The following is a 22,100-nucleotide window of genomic DNA, read 5'->3' as shown; positions in this document are numbered from 1 at the left end:
ATGGTAAAACTATCCGCGATAGAAGTGGTCTAGTTATCGTTAAATTTTGAGTAAATTGTAGTAAGGGTTTATTAATATGAATACTTTCTCAGCAATGTGTAACTTTTTTCAGATTCCCCCCCAAATTAGAATAAAGTCCGTTGAATGTTGAGACGCCCCCCCCCTATTCAACACCATCCAACGACACCACTGCCTTCTAATTCAGCAAATACTCACACATGGCAGGCCATCTAAATTTCTGTTGGGTTATGTCAACACACAAAAAAGATAAAACGTCAAAACATTACAGAAAGCACGGCGCATCTCTCTTCTGCTGTCGATTGTCATTTTTCACAGCTGCGGAGTTTTCTTTCACACATTTCCGGGACGGGGCAATCGCGTTGAGTGTGCAATTTCCGAAAACCGTAATCTGCCGTCTACTCTTTGTTATGTGATTTTAATTAAGTGCATTTACCTACATTTTTAAGAGTGAAACATTGTTGGAAAGTCAAAAGGAAAATGTCGGAATCGTACGGTACGGGAAAACCATTGTTTTCGTAGCGAAGAAAAGAAGTTTCTCGCCTAATGGCCGCACCAGTATTTACTTGTGTTTTTCCCTTTCGTGTTTTTCAGATTACCTTTTCAAATTCTTGATCATCGGAAGTGCAGGCAGCGGGAAGAGTTGTCTATTGCATCATTTCATCGAGAGCAAGTGTAAGTAGTGTTTTGCGAGGGTGGCGATTGAGTGGCAGGTGCAGCAAAAGATTTCAATAGCGGGCGATACGCACCAAAAACGCTTCACGCCGTCCCCGCACCTTGGTCGGTTGGATGGTGAGGAGAGAGGCGATGGCGTTTCGTCAGCAGAAGCCGCGTAATCTATAATCGTCTAAGGCCGTTTCGATTTAATTCATTGATTGCCTTTCGCTGGCGTTTTTTTCTTTTGCCAAAATCGCCCAATTGGGTAATTCATTTGATACAATTCTGCCGGCGCAGTGGGAGTTAATCGGCTTTGAGGCGATATCGGATAATTGCACATGCTTGTAAATTACACCCGTACATGCCGTGATAGCATTTCCTTCGTATGTGAAATTAATAATAGTCAACAAATGTGCACACGGCGCGGTGCGGTGCGGGAGAGTCGCATTTGATGTTTATCGGGCAATTAGCTGGATATTAGGGGAAAGAACGAGAACTACAGCGCAAAATTCTGGATGCGAAATTTCAGTATCGCTTGCAAGAAATGAAATATTTACTCCACAAATTTGCATGTATATGAAAATGGTGTTTTGTCATATGTTATTCGGGCAAAAATCAATTTATTTGGTATCGCGTCAGTGTCAGGAACGCCAAACGCCGAGACTGTTGGGAGTATATCCACCACATACAGTTGCAAATGTGTAAACAAAGCAAGTGTTGATATCTCGCTGATATGGCCGAGATATTGGTGCAGTTGCGAGCCGCAAAATACGTAAATAAACATAGAATGAGCCGTTTCAAATTCGTTAATATCTGATTGCGTCGACAGGGCGTTCACATTTCTTCATGGTTAATATTTTACAGAGAAATGTGGGTTATCTTGGTCTCGATAATGAATAATACAGTTGAGAATCTACATATTCTTATCGAGTTATTTATTATTAGACATGAATCACGCTAAATTCTTTCTCTCCTGTGATGCTAAGGCAAGATTTCAAATGTTGGTTATTTTAAAACCTGGTAGAACCAAACTGTAGCTTCCAATGCACTCTGGCATTTTTATTCGGGCTTTCCAGGTAGTCGTCTTCTTCCGATTTTAACAGTGGTGCCCAAATATAGATAAATGCGTTAATGCAAAGTAACTCTATTCAACCATTCTTAATTAAGTCAAATAGGAACGTTTTACTTCAAAGACAATATTCGTTACCGACTTTGCTCATTCCAAGGCTATGCGCACCTCCGTGCAATCAATAATTAAAAAGTCTCGCAGAGACTACAAGCCGTCAATTTTGCTGCTCTTCGCCTCCTGCAGGCCTGTCCTGAATATTCCTTCCCTTAACCAAGGAGGGACACATTTGACATCAATATCGGGCCTTGTCCCAATGGGCATTCTAACCTTTTCTTAATTAATTACAAACAATGCTTCTATCGCTATCAACATAGTATGCTGGTCCCAAGCCCAGGTAAAGGAGGAGGGTTTAAGGCAACTTACTTTGTACTATCCTCAATAAAACAAAAATAAAATGCTGAGATCAGGGAAAGAGATAAATAGAGTATAGTTGGAGTTATTTCACTATGCTAAATGCTACCTGATCTCTCTTGGTGACAGGTCATGTGACAGGCCGACCAAGAAAATGCCTACAATGTCGTTACAAACATGATGATCGGATTGAGTCACAAGCCTCGGAGAAATGCTAGGACGTCCACTACAGTCGACGCAGCAGGTTGATGCATGGACGGCGTCAGGACGTAACCAAGTTAGTCCGAACAAAACAAATACGTGTCTGTACGCTAAATGTTGGCACCCTAACTTGAAAGACCGAGGAACTCTCAAAAGCCTTTCGAAAAAGGCGTATTGATATCTCTGCTCTGCAAGAAACCCGATGGTCTGGTGCCAAATGCTGCGACATTGAACGCGGTAAAAATGGCTATAAACTTCTCTAGTTTAGTAACTTACACACTCAATAGGGTGTTGGCATTGCCATCTCAGAGAGTTTCCGTGATGCCATTAAAGAAGTCGAACGAATTGAAGACCGGCTGATGAAGCTTACCATTCTATCAGCTGATCGCAATATTCGCTTTTTCACCGCGTATGCACCACACACAGGTCGATTTGACGTCGAGAAGGATGCCTTCTGGCAACTTTTCGATTATCATTGCTGGCGACCTTATTGATCATGTGGGGAAGGGGTTCGGAGCGCGCAATGAGGGTTGCGAGCGTATAATCGATTTTGCGGACACCCATAACCTTGTACTTATAAGTGTCTCATCTTCCTACATTTGATGGTGGGAACAGTGAAACGCAAATCGACGCAATTCTCATAAGACGCTGACATTTTACCATTGTCACTGATAGCAAAGCCGTTCTATGAGATCATCACACCTCAACATCGGCCATTGATTGCCGTCCTGCGAATTAAGTCACCGATAAAACAGCGTGAGGAACGCACTAGCCCGCGGCGCATTAAATGGTGAGATTTGGTGAGAAGAAACGATCTCATTCACACGATTACCGACCGTTACGAATATGGAAGAATCGTGAAATCAAATGAAAGACACGATCCACAAAACGGCCTCTGAAACCCTTGGAGTCACCAAGCCGGGTAAGCGGTACATCAACTGAGATACTTGCCTTTGGGATGATGATGTTGAAATGAAGGCCCGAGAAAAGAAACGCCTCTACCACAAATTTCTCGATGATAAAACACCGGCCAATTGGCAAATTTAGTCGCTGACACCCGCCCTCTTTACATTGCATTTCTGGATCTAGAGAAAGCGTTTGAGCGTGTGCCACACGAACTCATCTGGTATGTTTTACAGCACTTAGTACCAGGAGAACTCGTGCACTGGCTTCAATTGCTCTACCACGATCCCAAAAGTAAAGTTCGAAGTATAGCGGGTGTATCAAAACCGCTTCTTATCTCTGTTGTCTCTGTTCATCAAGGAAGCGCCCTCTCACCACTCCTCTTGGTTCTTGTTATGGACACCGTCACACGGTTTATCCAACGTCTAGCGCCTTACACACTGCTTTATTCAGATGATGTTTTCCTAACATCTGATAGCAAAAATAGAATCTAAACAAAACTGAATTTTCGACGACCGTCCCCATGAAACCCTCAGGCACACTCACCGTCACGCGCAGTGATCTGCCCAGAACTGAGCGATTTAAATACCTCGGGACATCGCTATCAGCCAATGGAGAACTGCGTTATGAAATTGTTTCACGCATCAATGCAACTTGGATGAAGTGGCGTTCCACAACTGGTGTATCAACGAACGTCTCAAATCTAAAATTTACCGGAATATAGTCCGTCCTGCCGCTCTCTATGGTTCTGAGTGTTGGGTGACTATAAAAGACAATGAACGGCATCTTGCGGTAATGGAGACGAAGATGTTGCTTTGGACTAGTGGCGTGACACGGTTTGATCACATTCGAAATGAGGATATTCGCGATCGTTATGGCGTTGCACCGATCGTGGAAAAATTGCGAGAGAGGCGTCTTCGATGCTATGGTCACACAATTCGTGCTAACAAGAATTCACTTGCCAAGATTGGTCTGAACATCGAAGTCGATGGTAAACGACCAAAAGGCAGGCCGAAACAACGGTGGCTTGATACGCTGGATGGTGATTTAAAAGCCTCGAGGTTGCACCCAGATCAGGCATTCGATAGAGCTAAATGGCGGAACGGATCATGAAGAAAAAGGAGAAGAATGCTTCTATCGCTTTTGTATAATTTTCAAAAAAGCGTCAAAGTAAGATATTCTCTTGTCTCAATTCCCAAAGCGGTGGCCCTTCCGCACGGACTCCTCTCCTTTCATTCCGAAATTTCCGAGAGATATGCCATCGATTGGTTGACCGCCCAATTTGGTTACTTTATAGCGAATAAGCAACACTGTTTAAAAATATTTCGACAATTTTGCTCCTAAACCTCTTAATTTACTGCACGAGGTTCATATACCTTCCATCATGCCAATCACAGTATAGACCCTTACAAATTCCCTTTGGTTAACTTCCCTCCGTCAATAATTATATGGCTATCTTTCTAACAGATTCTACAGCGCTCCTTTTAATGATTGCCTAGGCCCCCTATTATTTATATTATTTATTAATTGTCTCGCTTTTATCTTCATCGGCCATGCTTTTTTCATTTCCACCACACTGTGCTTTCTTGCAATCCAATTTAGACACTTTGGTGCATTGGTGAAGCAGATGCCATTCGGTGTATTTCCAACCCTGGACGGCTATAACTTATGAGTTTTCTTCAGGACCTCGCTGTAATATTCCACGATAAGCTTCATTTTAATTTCTACTATCTAGTCTTATCCTACGTCCCTCTTCTGATTTCATCTCAATCCAATTCTCCTTAAAACCTTTCAACTTTCTCGTTAGAAACATCCTTGGATTTTGTTCTGTAATTTGATCTCCCTTTGGCAATTGTGACTCCCTTGCTCTTTCAAACTCTGGGGTGATAGGCATTAGCGGCCACTCCGAGGAGTGCAATTAGCGCCGTTTTGATACCATACACTTCTAAGACCTTGGCTGCCGTCGAAAGGACATGGAAGGCTCGAATCTCCAAAGTCAGTTGGTAACGTTAACAAAAAATAGAAGCTCCAAAACTTTATATTCAGATATCTCTTTGAAGTCCCCGAACTGTAGGGTCTGCCGAATATAGCGGCGTGATGCTTTATAGACAATTCCCAGGGGCTAACCGCCGTAATCCTGTAAGCATTTGCACGCGTCTGATCCAAAATCGACTCTTGTTAAAGAGGAGCAAATCATCTTTAATAGAGCGGAGGTGGTGAGTCTTCGCCATCTAAAGTCGACGGCTGTTAAATAGTGCGAATAGATTCCATTCTTCACAGTTGCTTGTGGGACACTGATTGGTCCACCGAGGGACTTTTGTGCTTCCACAAATATTTCCGATGTTCCGCCGCACAAACTCCCGCGGAGGCGAATGTCACTTTTGGTTTTAACTGTTATTGCATTCTAAGCCCGCGTCCTACTTTTCACCTTGAAATCCTTATTGGAATGATTGAACAGGACCACTACTACGTTGCCTCGATATTTCTCATCAATAACTGCCGGAGTTTATTTATTGATTCGGTTTAATATATTAATTGATGGAACGTAAATAGCAACTGTTCTTCTATTAATTGGGGGACTTACAATATTTATATCAGGGCTGGGAGCTAATTTTGAATTTGACTCAAAAAAGATCTCTTTCTACTTTAAGACAATTAGGTTTAATAATTAGAATTGTATCTATGGGGTTCCCTAAGTTGGGCACCTACGTCGATGTAATTCTTGGTAGCGCCGCTGAAGTAATAGTTTCTGCTGCGTCTATGTCGTATTGGCATTGGTCGATGTGACCAAATGGATAACGAAAACGTGTAGAAATATTGATTAGACCTTTTCTTTATTTTTATGATTAAAATCACAATCTAACACACGTACAAAAGAAGTCCACGATTGCCTGGAGGATGTCGCCTTATTGGCCGCCGACCAGGTCAGAATCACTGGATTACGTATGGAACTTGGATCATTCTAGAGCCATCGACATACTTCCAGCATCGTTAGCAAATTTTGAATCCTATTAAGCTGGGTTCCATCGTATTTCTTATTGAACGTCGACTCCCACACAATAGGATTGGACGAACCACGGCTATACTTGACCGGAGAACCCATTAACATCTTTCTCTTGTACGCGTAGAACAGGACTCCTTTGCTTTCATTTCTATCCTTAGTCTACAATTTAAATTAGGATCCAGGATCACCCCTACATACCTTACATTGGAGCAACTGCCAAACATCGCCTTTTAGCCGCAGCAACTATTTTTGTCTTGGTGCTAAATACAGTTTGTGTATTTTAAGTAATGAGAACATTTCTAAAATCATGCAACAGTACAGCAAAGCGTAAAACATCCCTCCAATTCTCTTCTGGTTAGTCTCCTTAATGGCTTTGGCACGAACCTTATTGGATGCTCATTTCATATCCAGGAAGGCAGCTAGGATATGTTGTTTGTGGTGTTACGCTAAACGGAGCTATTTTCTCGTGGAAGGCGGTTTCTGGATTTGCCTTTGAGGTAGGCTTGTTGAGATTTGGAGGAGGGCCACTCTTCCATACTCGTCCTTAAATGGATGTTTAAGACCACGCTGGTTGATTGAAAGTCCTTCGCGCACTTATGGCGCCGCCTGAACACCACTTCATCCCACACCTTGAGCACAAGTTGATGAACCACTTGGTGTAATTGGTCGCCTCTATATTTAACCAATTTGGCTGTAACTCCATCGGCTCCTGGCGACTTATGATTTTTAAGCTGGTGAATTGCACGGACTGTTTCTTCTATACTTGGTGGTGGCAGTATTTATCCGTCGCTTTCAGTTGGCGGGACCTCCAACTCGCCGATGTCCTGGTTGTTCTGTAGTTCATCAAAGTATTCAAACCCATCGCTCAAATATGCCCATTTTGTCGGAAATCAGATTTTCCGCTTTGTCTCGGCAGGATGAACATCGAGGTGGTAAAACTTTGTAGTGTGGATGGTTTCAGTGTTAACTCTCATCTGATTGTCAAAGGGGATTCTAGGTGGAGTTGTTATTCGAGCCCGGAGCATCATGCCAACGAGATAGTAATCCGAGTCTATATTGGCCCCCTATATGTTCTGACATTCATCAAGGCTGAGGGGTGGCGGGGCTCGATCAACATGTGGTCAATTTGGTGGAAAGTGGTACCGTCTGGAGACGCCCAGGTTTGTTTTTTCACCGCTTTCCACGCAAACCAGATATTTGCAACAACCATTTCGTGCGACTCTGCTAATTGAATAATCCACATTCCGTTATCATTGGTATTTTTATGAGCTATGGGAGCCAACGTATCGCATGAATACGGGCTCCCTCCGATATCATACCTGGGACAGGCTTCGAGGGTTCGTTCTACTGTCTCGTAGAAGGTATCTTTCTCCGACTCTGCAGTATCCTCTATAGGGGCATGAGTGTTAATAAGACTTATATTTCTAAATTTGCCTCACAAGCGCAGAGTGCATAGCCGTTTGCTTATGTTTCCAAAGCCGATAACAGCAGAGAGTGGAAAATACAGCCCCAGGGCCAACATGTCATCTGGCCTCCCATGAAGAGGAAAGGAAGAAGGGGACCACTTGTTGCGTAAATGACTGAATCGGCTCAGGACTAGTTCTTCCCCGTCCATCCCGCGCGCGTTAGGTTTTTGTGATTTAGTTCCCTCTCTTATTAGGCCTTTTGACAGTTTAACTCCTTCTGCGAAGAAATTTTCGGTGGTATCAACCTGCCTCAAGACTATACGTCTCTATTAGAGTAGTTTATCCCAGCTGGGTTTAGTTTTTTTTTTACTAAACGTGACAAAATCTCTGTGTGGCAGGTAATATTTGAGAACCAAGAACCCCAGCCATCTCGCCGAACTTCTAACAATCGGGTTAGCTCCAGCACGTCCGTCCGGTTCCATATATCATCTCGCCTAGTCGGTGTTCACGACTGACAAACCTGTCAGGAGAGTCTGGTTGGTTGACAGCCTTGGTGATCATGTTGGTGCCAAGGTGATGCAACGTCTGACTCTCGTCATGACAAGTCAACGAAATGCCGATCGTTTTCAGTATAATAAATCACAATGTAACTATGTTTTCATAGTATAATCTTTGAAATGGTTTAGAAAAGTTAATCAGAGAGCAAACAAAGCGGCTAACCGAGTTTTTCAAGTCATTTTGGTCCCGTTTGTGTACAAAATGTTAGTGGCGATCACATAGAGTTGTTAATTAGCAGATTTGAAGCTCGTGTTCGGTGACTTGTTCAGGTTGGTACAGATTCATATCACCATTCACATATTTGCGATTCATTTATATTATATGGTTAGTATTACTTTGTTCAAATGTTTGGCCAACTTTTAATAATTTCCTCGGCTTCCATGAAGATTTTATTTCCTAATATTCAAAATATTTGCAGTGTCAAATCAAATGTAACTGTTGCCGGCCTTCAAGCTGAACAATCATTTGAATATCATCTCTCCCTCTTCGTTCGTGAAAACCTTATTCCCAACTCAGCGAGTAAACTTAGAGGAATGAGGTCAACCTCTATTTTATATTAAGATCTTATTGATATTGATTTTTGTCAATCGTATATATCTACAATTGCAATAGATCTAATGTCCCTGAACGCAAAGGTATGGTTGCCTTGAGCTTATTTTTCTATTGAATTCAATTCGGCAAAACGCCTTATTCATATCATTCTTCTTCGAAATGTGTTTTGTATATTTTTAGTTAAAAATATTTTTTCCTATTTACCAGTTATCAAAAAGGTGGGAAGATACATTCTATACAATATCCCAAGGAATATACTAGTAACTATTGTATTTACACATATGGGACGCATCTCACGACTCAATTATCTTTGAGGCATTTGTTTGCATTCTTTGTTTACTTAACGTATTGCTTGCATTAAAATTTAAATGAAGTATTCCATAAGTGAAGTAAACAGAACTGTCATTTCAGATAACGATCGCTATGATATTTAGGTTGAAAAGCTGAACTGATTTAATATTTACAACAAGCTTGTGCGCAATGGAGAAATTCTCATTCTGTAAAATATCCTATCCGGTGATGAAGAGAATATTGAGTAGCAAACTTTAATCTTTTTAAGGTTTTGTGTGAAACAAAACCTTATTAGAATCGAGACGGTGTCTGTCTGTCCGTCTGTCTGTCACACCCGATTTATTCGGAAACGGCTAGACCGATTGTCACGAAAATCGGTGAGAGTATGTAATCTGATGTTCCCTTTACATGCAGTAAGTGGCGCCATCTTGTATTGAGTTTAAGGGAGGGCTCCCCATACGTGTGAATGAAGGGTGCAAATTTTTTTTTCACAGAATGTAGCCATGTGGGAAAATCAAATGAAAGGCCTCAATTAGCACTTTTCGAAACTGGTTCAATATTTGTTATTGGGTGAAACATAGGGGAGTGAGGGCTCAAAATATGACCCCCAGAAAGTGTAACAGGTCTCGTTTTCAGAACCTAGCCAACCGAAAAATCTGAAAAAAATCACAGTGGTGCATCTCTACGAAATCTAGGCCTCAAAATATATCCGGTTGCGATATTTGCACAAATAAAGTTAATAATAGTATATTTCCTCATTTTAGAAATTTACCCGGCACCCCCCTTATATTCATTTCCGGAGTACAAAATTTGGCATGCGTGTAATAAAGAACATAATGCACAGTTTGGTCAAGTTTGAAGAAAACCCAACTATTATTAACAAAGTTATAGGGGGTGAAACTTCACAATTTTTCCTGAATTTTGTGCACTCTATAACCTGCATGACGTCATCATCACATATCAATTCGTCAATACTACAACGAAATGAGTTCTTATGAATTGGGTCGGAGAGAATTATTTTGTTTTAGTTTTTTAGTTATTTGTGAACCAGACATATGTGTATCTAGGTATATAATATATGCTAATGAACTTTGCGGGTAGTCCCTAATTCAAATAGATATAAGAAGTAAATCCGAAATATGGGTATGATCAATTTATATACGTGCATATATGTGTACAGTATTCGGAAATAGGCAGTTTGTTTGTTTAGGGTGAGCGTAATATCTATGGCTGTAATATGTACGTATGTCTCGTAGTTTGGAAAAATATGAAGGATTATGTTGGATTTTTAGCTATATACGGATAGAAAAATGTGCGTTGAAATTTCTTACATAAGATGAACACAAAACCTTTATACCCGAAGCGCGAGCTTCCGGTATTCCGACTTGTTTTACATCTACTGATATCAGATTCCTCAATCTTCATGAATTTCTCTTGTTCTACTTTTCAATTGTTTATTTAGTTCTGTATAGCTTACTGCATAAAATTTTTGGAAATAAAAGAGGCCTTATGGCTGCCATACACTATCAGACCGGCGTGTCAGTTACGTCTGAACAGTCCCCAGTTAACCGGCAGCCAGAACGTGTGTGGGATGAGGCTGGCCTATCAGTTTAGACTGTACAGGCGGCCAATAAATCAATTGAAAAACGATTCTGACTGGAAAGTAGGTTAGGCAAACCGGTATCACACAAGCCGTTTAGGCACTGAGCGAGGGTTGCATGTGCATCTTCATCGCTAGGAAACATATTTTATGAATGTGCAAACATAAAAATATCTTAAATTTGCATCTCAACACCTTTCACGGCCAGAATCAAACTGATGGTGCTGGCCGGCCGATACGTGTATGTGATTTTCAGTCCGATGGATTGTGGACTGTCCAGGCCTCCCTGATCGTGTAGAGGCGAAATTGAGATAACAATTTTGCACCTTTTTTTTGACATTGAAGTGAGTTATTAGTTGTCTCCCAAATCTTTTTTTATCTTTAACAGTTGACGGATCAGCTGATCATCGATTTTTTGTATTTCGTATTTGCTTGCGGCAAACTGACATACGAGTCATAGCACGCCAACCACATCCACGTGTCATCGCTATCGGTTCCTGGCAATGTGCTTTAGTTGCCCCCGGTACTTCTACTCCTATACTACTCCCCTACTGTTCTGTGCCACGTAGCCCCTAGAGTGACCAACTCTACAACGATAAATGAAGAATGTGGAGCAATCGTGTGAAAACAATTACTTGTACTTTATCTAAAGCTAAAAGATTGTCCACTCGCTTTCGTCCTAAAAATTTTAACAAGAAATGTGTACCTTGCTCTGGTGGATCTTTCAGTGCAAAAATCAATGAAAACGTGAAAAACGTTAAAAAATAGCGACCCGTAACCAGTTCAAATATAGCTGCAGAGCTCCAGATTGACTACCAAACAAAAGAAGGCACTTTGGAAGTTTCACAGATTAAACTGAGTAGACCGAACCCCACCAGCTACAAGCATTCCTCGTCCTGGGCGCAACCAGGAAAAAGAAAATTACTATTTAAGTGTCTTCTTGAGTGGTACTAGAAATTCTTTAAGGTGGTGGAATTTTGTTGGTTACAGGGGGATGGTATGCGTCAAATGACTAAGAGAAATCGTGTTTCATTATGCTGGTAAACTGAACGGCGGCGACGTGCTTTTATCTTTTCTCTCCTAAGTTCAGTCTCGTTCAATGTGATTTCTTACGGTTTGGTTTAATTTTCGCATGAAAAAAGAGTTCAGGTCTTTTGGTTTGAATTTGACGTCGACGCATTTGATATCCAAAACGTGTCGAGTTGATCCATAACAAATGCTGATAGCCTCCTTTCTTCAATTTTTCATTGTTGTTTTTGTTAACCGTGGTGAATGAAAGACTCAATGAATACTTTATCTTTCTTTCTTCTTTTTCTTCAGCCTTTGTCCCGTTCACAAGCGGGGTCGGCTCGTCGTGATCGCCATTTGGCTCTATCGAATGCCTGATCTGGGTGCAATCTCGAGGCTTTCAAATCCCCATCCAGCGTATCAAGCCACCGTTGCTTAGGTCTGCCTTTTGTTCGTTTACCATCGACTTCGATGTTCAGACCAATCTTGGCAAGTGAATTCTCGTTTGCACGAATTGCGTGACCATACCATCGAAGACGCCTCTCTCGCAATTTTTCCACGATTGGTGCAACCCCATAACGATCGCGGATATCCTCATTTCGGATGTGATCTGAACGTGTGACGCCACTAGTCCAACGTAGCATCTTCGTCTCCATTACCGCAAGACGCCGTTCATTGTCTTTTATGGTCGGCCAACACTCAGAACCATAGAGAGCGACTGGACGGACGACATTGCGGTAAATTTTAGATTTGACACGTTCGTTGATACGTCGATCACAAAGAACACCAGTTGTGGAACGCCACCTCATCCAGGTTGCGTTAATGCGTGAAGCAATTTCATAACGCAGTTCTCCATTGGCTGATAGCGTTGACCCGAGGTATTTAAATCGCTCAGTTCTGGGCAGATCACTCCCGCTGACAGTGATTGTGCCTGTTTCATGGGGATCGGTCGTCAAAAATTCAGTTTTGTTTAAATTCAATCTGAGACCGTGTTGCATGAGGCGATCATTCCATTTTTGAACAAGTTGCTCGAGATCATTTTTGCTATCAGATGCTAGGAAAACATCATCTGCATAAAGTAGTGTGTAGAGCGCTGGACGTTGGATATCCCGTGTGACGGTGTCCATAACAAGGACAAAGAGGAGTGGTGAGAGGGCACTTCCTTGATGAACTCCAACAGATACACGAAGCGGTTTTGATACACCCGCCATACTTCGAACTTTACTTTTCGGATCGTGGTAGAGCAATTGAACCCAGCGCACGAGTTCTTCTGGCACGAGGTGTTGTCGTAAAGCATACCAGATGAGTTCGTGTGGTACACGGTCAAACGCTTTCTCTAGATCCAGAAAGGCTAGAGGGCGATGCTTCTCACGGTGTTTCTCCATGAGTAACCGCGCAGCGTGTATTGCCTCAGTAGTTTCGCAGTTCTTGACAAATCCGGTTTGATTCACGGTTATTTCAACGATTTCGCGAATACGGTTGTCAAGAATGCGTTCAAAAATCTTCATGGTATGGGAAAGTAACCGGATCGGACGGTAATTTGAACATTCTGCTGGGCTACCTTTCTTTTTCCATATTGGAACAGTGGTACTTTCTTGCCAATCAGATGGTGTTCTTCCTTCCTGAATAACTCGGTTAAAGAATTCACTGTGCCACAGTGTTGGGTCCCAGCTCTTCGCTTTCCAGAGCTCAGATGCGGTGTTGTCAGGTCCTGTTGCTTTTCCCGATTTCATTTGTTTTATTGCCTCCTCGAGTTCAGTTGCGCTGACTGGTGGAACTGCTCCCAATGTCGGCAATGATTGTGGAAGTGGAGAATGAGCAAATTCTTCAGTTGAAATCTGCTCGAAGTATTCTCGCCATCTATCCGTTGCGGTTCGACGGTTGGTAAGCAAAGTACCGTTCTTGTCATTAACACAAAAGAAGTGTTCGATATCCTGTGTGCGTTCATCACGGCTTTTAGCAAGTCGATACAGATCTCTCTCGCCATCCCGAGTGTCCAGTTTATCGTAAAGATTTTTGAAATGGTTCGCTCGGGTGACAGCGACCGCTTTCTTTGCTTCCCGGTTGGCATTCTTATAAATTTGCCAATTAGCAGGCGTTTTATCGTCGATAAATTTGTGGTAGAGGCGTTTCTTTTCACGGACCTTCATTTCAACATCATCATTCCACAGCCAAGTATCTCGGTTGATGTACCGCTTACCCGGCTTGGTGACCCCGAGGGTTGCAGAGGCCGCTTTGTGGATCGTGTCTCTCATTTGGTTCCATGATTCTTCCACATTCGTAATGGTTGGCAACCGTATGAGTGAGACCGTTTCTTCTTTCTTCTCACCAAATCGCCACCATTTAATGCGCGGCAGGCCAGTGCGTTCCTCATGCTGTTTTATCGGTGGCTTAATTCGCAGGACGGCAATCAACGGCCGATGTTGAGGTGCGATGGTCTCATAGGGAACGACTTTGCAATCAGTGACTGTGGTAACATGTTGGCGTCTTATGAGAATATAGTCGATTTGCGTTTTATTATTCCGACTCTAAAATGTGGGCAGATGAGACAATCGTTTGATGAACCATGTATTCATAAGTACAAGGTCATGGGTGTCTGCAAAATCAATTATACGCTCGCCACCTTCATTGCGCGCTCCGAACCCCTTTCCCCAATGGCACCTGTTACCGTCTGCCTTTTCACCCACATGACCATTAAGGTCGCCGGCAATGATTATATAATCGTCAGCAGGCACGTGACAAGACTTTTCATCGAGAAGTTGCCAGAAGGCATCTTTCTCGGCATCAGGTCGACCTGTCTGTGGTGCATACGCGGTGAAGAAGTGAATAGTGCGATTAGCTGATATAATGGTGAGCTTCATCAGCCGATCATCAAATCGTTCGACTTCTTTAATGGCATCACGGAAACCCTCTGAGATGGCAATGCCAACACCATATTGAGTGTGTGGGTTACCAAAATAGAGAAGTTTATAGCCATTTTTACCGCGTTCGCGTTCAATGTCGCAGCTTTTGGCACCAGACCATCGGGTTTCTTGCAGAGTGCAGATGTCAATGCACCTTTTCCGAAGGGCTCTTGCGAGTTCCTCCGTCTTTCCAGTTAGGGTACCAACATTTAGCGTGCAGTCACGTATTTGTTTTGTTCGTTGTGTGCGGACTAACTTGCTTACGTCCTGACGCCGTCCATGCGTCAAGAACCCTTGCCCATTTCTCGACAGGACCGGGGCCCGTCCTGCCACGTCGACTGCGGTGGACGCCCTAGCATTTCTCCGAGGCTTGTGACTCAATCCGATCATCATGTTTGTAACGACATTCTATGCATTTTCTTGGTCGACCTGTCGCGGGGCCTGTCACCAAGAGAGATCAGGTAGGATTTCGCATAGTAGAATAACTCCAACTATACTCTATTTATCTCTTTCCCTGATCTCAGCATTTTATTTTTGTTTTTTACTGAGGATAGTACAGAGTACGTTGCCTCAAACCCTTCTCCTGGGCTTGGGACCAGCATACTATGTTAATAGCATGGCGGAGTTCTCAATGAATACTTTATGACACTTAAATATTTGCTTTCTCGATGGAGTAGGCTCTCCGCAACATTTTCAATGATGTAGCCGCAATTGCATTATCAACGGAAAATTTCAAGCAAACTAATTCATTTTTTTTAATGGTAAACATTGATGTCCGGATGTCTCAGTGGTTAGAGCGCTAGGCTCTCGTAGCAGACGGTCGCGATTCAAACCTCACTAGTGGCAGTGGGATTTGTATTATTACTGGATGTCGGATACCAGTCGACTCAGCTGTCAATAAGTACCTGAGTCAAATCTGGGTAATATTCTTGGGTGAGCTCAATGCTGAGAACATTGCCTCCTACAGTGTACTGCAGCGTACCGTTACGATCTTGAATGAAGTGCTCTGACACACTTCAAGGACCTGATCCAGTTGGATTGTCGCGTCAACGATTAATGGCTGGTCGTATCTCGCGCGAAATTCATATGAATATAAAGAGGGTTGTACCAACCTAGGAAAAAAATTTCCGATTCGGTTTACTTGACTAGTCCTGTTTATTGGGTCAGATGGCATATGTATGTTGATGTAACACAATAAAGAGAACAGTGTGAGATGCGAAGAACCAGATTCAGATGATCCAAATTTTGTTGATACTGTCAGATTGCGGCTAGAGAAACACAAAATGAATTTCCTGATGACAATGAAGTATTACCATCCGCCTTGAATTCCGTTAAAGGTAAAAACGGTCACAGAAAGTTATTACTAGCTCCTAATCATTCTAAATTTCATGCCAATAATATAATGAAAATTCCGAGGCCGAAAAATACTCCTAATATTTCGTTAGAAATCGATACTCTAAAGTTAACATTCAACAATGAAATTGAAATCAGAGCGGCTAACTATAGTGATCAAAGATTTGTGAATGAGATTGGTAAAAGAAATTAAAGGTCTCCTTGGTATATTGCACTACTCTGGGGGAAGGCCTGGGTTTTAGCCTTTCAGAAAAATGATTAGTCGATTTTTTAACACGCTATAAAAGATAAATTGGATGAGATATGTCTAGGATTTTTGGAGTACAGAAATGTAGTCTGCATAGTTTGTATATAAAGTAATAATATCTGAAATGAGGTTCAAATTTCAACTCGAGATAGATTTGAAAAGGTTTGAACAGTTATTACGAAAAGAGCGTGTATGTTGGGGAAGAAAAACAAGCTATTATAACAAAACAATTTATTTTATTAACTTATTTCATATCCAGGTATACCACCATTTTTGTGTTTTTTTTTCTGTGCAAAGTCTGCTGCGGTTCTTCGGATAGTTATCCTTTAGAAGAATGCATGCACTCGGGTCTGTGGCAAACCACTTACCGGTGGACTTCAGTGGACACTTTTGATAAATTTCCTTCATTTTTCCTGTGTTTAGATTGGAAGTAATCAGATAAATGGTACCGAACCTTTGTTTGCTGAAGCACCTTTAAACGTGAACCTCAACTGGATGTTTGACGGTGCGCTGGGGGTGCAATTCCCTGTGTATTGAACACGCTCGCTTTCCAATAATGCGTGCCCAAAGACGCAATAAAGTTAAAATCAGTAAAAACGACGTTCAAAACGTCGCAATCAATATTCTCTGCAGCCCATTGCAAATGTTGTTCAATGTGGCTCTCGCTCAAAAAATCTTCGTTTTATTGTCATCAGTCTACCCTTGTGAGAGGAAGCTTCGGATTAAGATTTTTTCAAAAAAAGCAGTACTCTCCTCAAGGATTTGTTCGACGAATTACCGACACTGAAAATAATTTGTTGGCTTTAATTCCTGTACCAATTGCACCTTATTTATGAAGATGTAGGGCCTAATCCTTCCAAGTCCAATATCAGAAATAACATAAGTTTTGAAAAGCACTAATCGAGCCCTTTCAATTAATGATGACCACAGGACCATATTCTGTGAAAAAAAAATTACACTTTCACATTTATACGGAGCAAAGTGATACAAGTGGGTGTCCGGATAGCTGAGTGGTTAGAGCACAAGGCTGTCGTACGGAAGGTCGCGGTTCAAATCTCGCTGGCGGCAGTGGGATTTGTATCGTGCTTTGACGTCGGATACCAGTCGATTCAGCTGTGAATGAGTACCTGACGCAAATCAGGGTAATAAACTCGGGCGAGTGTAATGCTGATCACATTGCCTCCTACAGTGTTCTGTAGTGTACCGTTACGGTCTTGAATGAAGTGCTCTAACACACTTCAAGGCGGCCCTGATCCAATATGGATTGTTGTTCCAACGATTATTATTATTAAAGTGATACAACCCATTTCAGACACAGACTTCAGCTGTCTCTGAGTAAATTGGTTGTGACAGGCGGACAGACATGCATTGATTTGATTTTAATAAGGTTTTATTTCATACACGTCATGATAGTCAGAAATCATCTACTCACAAATTTTAAGGTGACGTGCTTTTTTTTCGAAGAAATTGAATGAAATTTCACTGTTCTGAGGCCTATGTAATTCTTCAAAATTACCTTCACCGGGGCAATTGAAATACATACCACATTTACAAGGTCTCTAAATGTCAATTGACAGTCAATTTTCGCGTACCAATTCTTGATTTTCTTGACGTGTTGGTCATCAGTATACGTTGGTGGTTGTCCGGGGCGTTTGAAGTCATCAAAAGGTTCTTTGCCTTCTTTGGAGTCTTTGTACCATTTGTAAACATTTTCTGTAATATGTTCGATTCACCAAAAGCATACTGCAACATTCTGCAGTTAAAATGATGGCATTTCTTTGTAAAACCATTTGTTCAGGTCACATTTACTCATATGTATCGCAAAAAAATAATAATTCGTAATTTGAAAAATAGTAAAACCTTGTGGTGGCACATCGGAGGTGCGGACCTAGGCGCCATTATGAATTCGTCTTCGCCGCTGCATTCAATGGCCGCAGAAACAGCTGACGGACACCCCGTTCAACCACGCCCTGATCGGTCTCGACGAGGAGACCATCGGGCCTGTATCCAACGTACTTGAGGAATGCTCGTAGCCCCGCTTGAAGGAGCAGCTGATTCGGTGCCTTTAAGTGTATGAGGAAGCAAATTGAATCTCTTGTTGAAAGCGCTTAAGGGATTGTACCCCCGTACCCCGTGAAATGAGGCAGTTGGGCTGGGGTAAGATTACCTCATTGCTGCTGAAGTCTCCGGTTGCGACTCCCGGAGAGCACTCGCGCCATTTGGCTGCTGGTGGATTTGCAGAACAAGGCTTTGATAGACCCCGCAAACTCATTACAGATGGCAGGGAAAATTTCTACCTGCCAAAATAACATTCTTTAGATAATTTTCAATGCCGTTGCCGACCACCGCATCCGCGCACTTCTCAGAAAGTATCGCAACATTACTACGGAAAGTAGTTTCTCCAAGGCGGTTAAGCACGGTGTGCACCACATCAACCCTCCCGACTCTCCAATCCTTTCAGAATGTGTATCCACTTTCGCCCCAAAAGCTTGCTGTTGTGAGAGAGTTTGAAGACTTCATTTGGTCCCTAAGCCAAACGGTGAATGGAGATGTGGAGATTGTAGGCGTCTGAATGCTTAGACAGTTGCAGACCGATATCCCATTCCACTCGTACATGATTTTGCGCACTCGCTAACGAACTGCCGTGTTTGTACGACCTTTGATCTAGTCAAGGCGTATCACCAAATCCCTGTCGCTCCCGACGATATTCCGAAGACACCTGTGTGCACACCTATAAGCACCCCTACGTAATTTCTGATGTGCTAAGGCTGAAATGCCAAGGATTCCCTCTGTCAAACTGACTACAAAATGATAACCAAGTGTCAATAGACTCTTTAATGGAGTTGCATTTAAATGCGGGCGGATCTGCGTTGTTATGGAACGTTGGGTTGCCAAACTTCCCACCCCTAAATCACCGAACATTGGGAAAATAGAATAGTGTAGAATGTTGTTTTTACGTGGGCGCAATTGCCGGTCTCCTACTTGTTTAATTTCCCGAACAAAGTTCAACTGCAGCTGCTAATATCCAAAGTATAAATAATCTAAAGTAAATTTACATGAGGCAAACTAAAATCAGATAAATACATATTGAAGAGAGTTGTGCATACCTCAACAAATATTGTAAAATAATAAAAGTTGCCATTTAGTTTTATGACACACTTAAATGAAAATATCGTTACTAATTCCAATTTTAATAATCGAATCGGTTGTTAAAGTGAATAAGAACGAAAATTGCTTTGATGTTTAGATTTTTACCCTGGAATTTTTTACATTTACAATTCTAGCGTAGGAATTAGATGCGCAGGAATCTTCCTATTTACATATAATAGCATAGTAATAGACGCAAGGATAAGTGAGGTCTTGTCTCGCTATTTATTATAAATAATCCTCCATTGGTGTTATGTAAGACTAAACAAGAATTTTCTTTCCATTTTGTAGTCAAAGACGACAGTTCGCACACAATTGGCGTTGAATTTGGATCTCGTATTGTAAATGTGGGCGGCAAATCAGTTAAACTTCAAATTTGGGATACAGCTGGACAAGAGCGATTCCGATCAGTTACACGATCATATTATCGTGGAGCCGCCGGGGCTTTATTGGTTTACGACACAACATCACGTGAGTCTTTCAACGCCCTTACAAATTGGTTAAACGATGCCCGAACTCTAGCCAGCCCAAATATCGTCATCCTCCTCGTTGGTAACAAAAAGGATTTGGAGGAGTCACGAGAAATTACGTTCTTGGAAGCTAGTACTTTTGCACAGGAAAATGGTATTTATAGGAGATGTAATATGTCTGAACAAGTTGTTATATTTTGTTTTTTTTTCTTTGTTAGAATTAATATTTCTCGAAACAAGTGCTAAGACTGGAGAAAATGTCGAAGAGGCTTTTTTGAAATGTTCGAAAACGATTTTGGCGAAAATCGAGACAGGAGAATTGGATCCTGAGCGTATTGGAAGTGGAATTCAGTACGGTGATTCGGCTTTACGGGGTCTACAAAATAAACAAAGAAAAGCACAGCAGCCAGACTGTGGATGTCGGGTTTAAAATCTCCGCCAGGCAATTATGAAATATGTTTGCCAAGGAGACATCTTGTAGTTGTTAACGATAAAACTTATATTTATTTTCTAATTAGACTTGGCAGTTTATTAAGTTTAACTCTTTTTTTCGGAATTTCAACCCCAAAACAAAGATATAATCCAATAATCATTTTTAACTACATGAACGAAGAGAAGGATCAGAAAAAGTAACAATTACCGAGCATAAGTTGAAGTAATATTTGCGTGAAACATATTTTTAAAACGCAAAGATATTGGAGTTTTAAATTTCGAAATGAAAATCCAATCGTCCGTGTACCTTCCCGAACTGAACACGAATCAAGTAATCTCTAACACACGTTGGGCCAATAATCCATGCATTTTTTCCAATGACCCAAGTGTGCCGTATGAATATGATTCAAGTTTCGGAGTAGATGCGCGAAAAATTGGCTTGGGTTTGAGAAGACAATCTATGTTAGCTCATTTATGAAAGCAGATTCGATTCTTATCAACCATTGAAAATTAACCAAAGTTGATGAAAATACAAAAAAACCCGCCCACTAGCTAGAATAGCAGGCACTTGGTTTGACAATGCGAGTTTATTGCTTCATTGGCGGAAATCCATGGCAAACAGCACTAACGCCAATATTAACCTGGGCAGTTACGCTCAGTTTTCTGAATTCCCACATTTATCCGAGTACACTGATATATTTTAATTGAGTTTATGTATAGTATTTTATCCCATTCCAACACCTTACCCCTGCGACAAAATGCTTATCTACTTTTCATTTCGATACAATAAGAAAAAGAATTATCTCTAGCTATAGCTGACAGGTTAAGCAAATTCCCAAATTTTATGTAAAAATGATTTCTATCTCTATCTTTTACAAGTGATATTTTTAAATTTTTGTTAATATTATAAATAATTGGAATATAATCGATTTAATTTAATGACACTATTTTTAATACCAATTAATGAAGAAAAAAGTTATAGATCTAACATACGATATGTACAAGTTCGAAGTATATACATTATTTAAAGTAATTTTATTCTTAAATATATGGAGAACAAAAACCAGAGGGACAGTGTTGTTCTTTCATTCAGGAGGTATTTCTGAACATTCTCAGCTTTAAATCATGTGTTAATTAAAGTGTTATTAAGCAACCTTCACCGCGCTCAATCCGTTTTACAAATACATCCACATATATATAGAACGATCTACTACAGCTACACATTCGTTCCTAAAGCACTTGCATTCCTGCTTCACTCTTCAAGTGCTCTTTTGGCGGTCCACTCGCCGGTCATCTTAGAAAACTGGACGCATGACGTAGCCAGTAATGGAATTATTACTCCTGCTTAATGTGACGCATATAGGCTCGATACCATTGGGGCGTGGAAAGGCGGCCAATCACACGGTCATGCGTCTATCTGGAAATTCATTGACAAACATCCGGTAGCCCTGACGACGACCGATCATATGGTTTCCAGATTCGTCTTTGAAAAGACATACACTGTCGTAATCACCGAAAGAGAAGAATGGTCGACAAATGGCCATGAGTATTTTCAGATTACAGACTTAATAAACTTCACCGACGGGTCAGTCATGGAGGATGAATCGGGTGCAGGGATGTTCTCGGAGAATCCGATTATAGAACTGGCCCAACCCCTCGGAAAAATGACGACCATATTCCAGGCGGAGATATATGCCATTTTATTGGCAGCAGAAGAATGTCTGCGACAAAAATGGTGGGGTCGCACCATTCGAGTATGTTCCGACAGTCGGGCGGCATTATCAGCACTGAATAGCAACGACATATCAAGCCAGTTGGTGTGGAGTTGTCATCAGGTGCTGCTGAAACTTGGCCGACTGAACGAAACATT

At 41.6% G+C, this 22,100-nt stretch overlaps 1 protein-coding gene across 1 annotated transcript; it reads left to right on the top strand.

The window, feature by feature from the left end:
• Positions 1-269: 269 nt before the first annotated feature.
• On the top strand, positions 270-21,298 carry LOC119654733 (ras-related protein Rab-4B). The gene is made up of 4 exons (XM_038060264.1): positions 270-514; positions 613-693; positions 19,620-19,952; positions 20,017-21,298. Exons 1-4 carry the CDS (start codon positions 499-501, stop codon positions 20,226-20,228), a joined length of 642 nt encoding a protein of 213 aa, XP_037916192.1. The 5' UTR covers positions 270-498; the 3' UTR covers positions 20,229-21,298.
• The last annotated feature ends 802 nt before the right edge of the window (positions 21,299-22,100 follow it).

Source organism: Hermetia illucens, chromosome 4, assembly GCF_905115235.1.
Source record: "Hermetia illucens chromosome 4, iHerIll2.2.curated.20191125, whole genome shotgun sequence".
In the NCBI taxonomy this organism is placed as follows: Eukaryota; Metazoa; Arthropoda; class Insecta; order Diptera; family Stratiomyidae; genus Hermetia; species Hermetia illucens.
The sequence above is the reverse complement of the archived record's forward strand: the minus strand, read 5'-3'. Positions and strand labels throughout refer to the sequence as shown.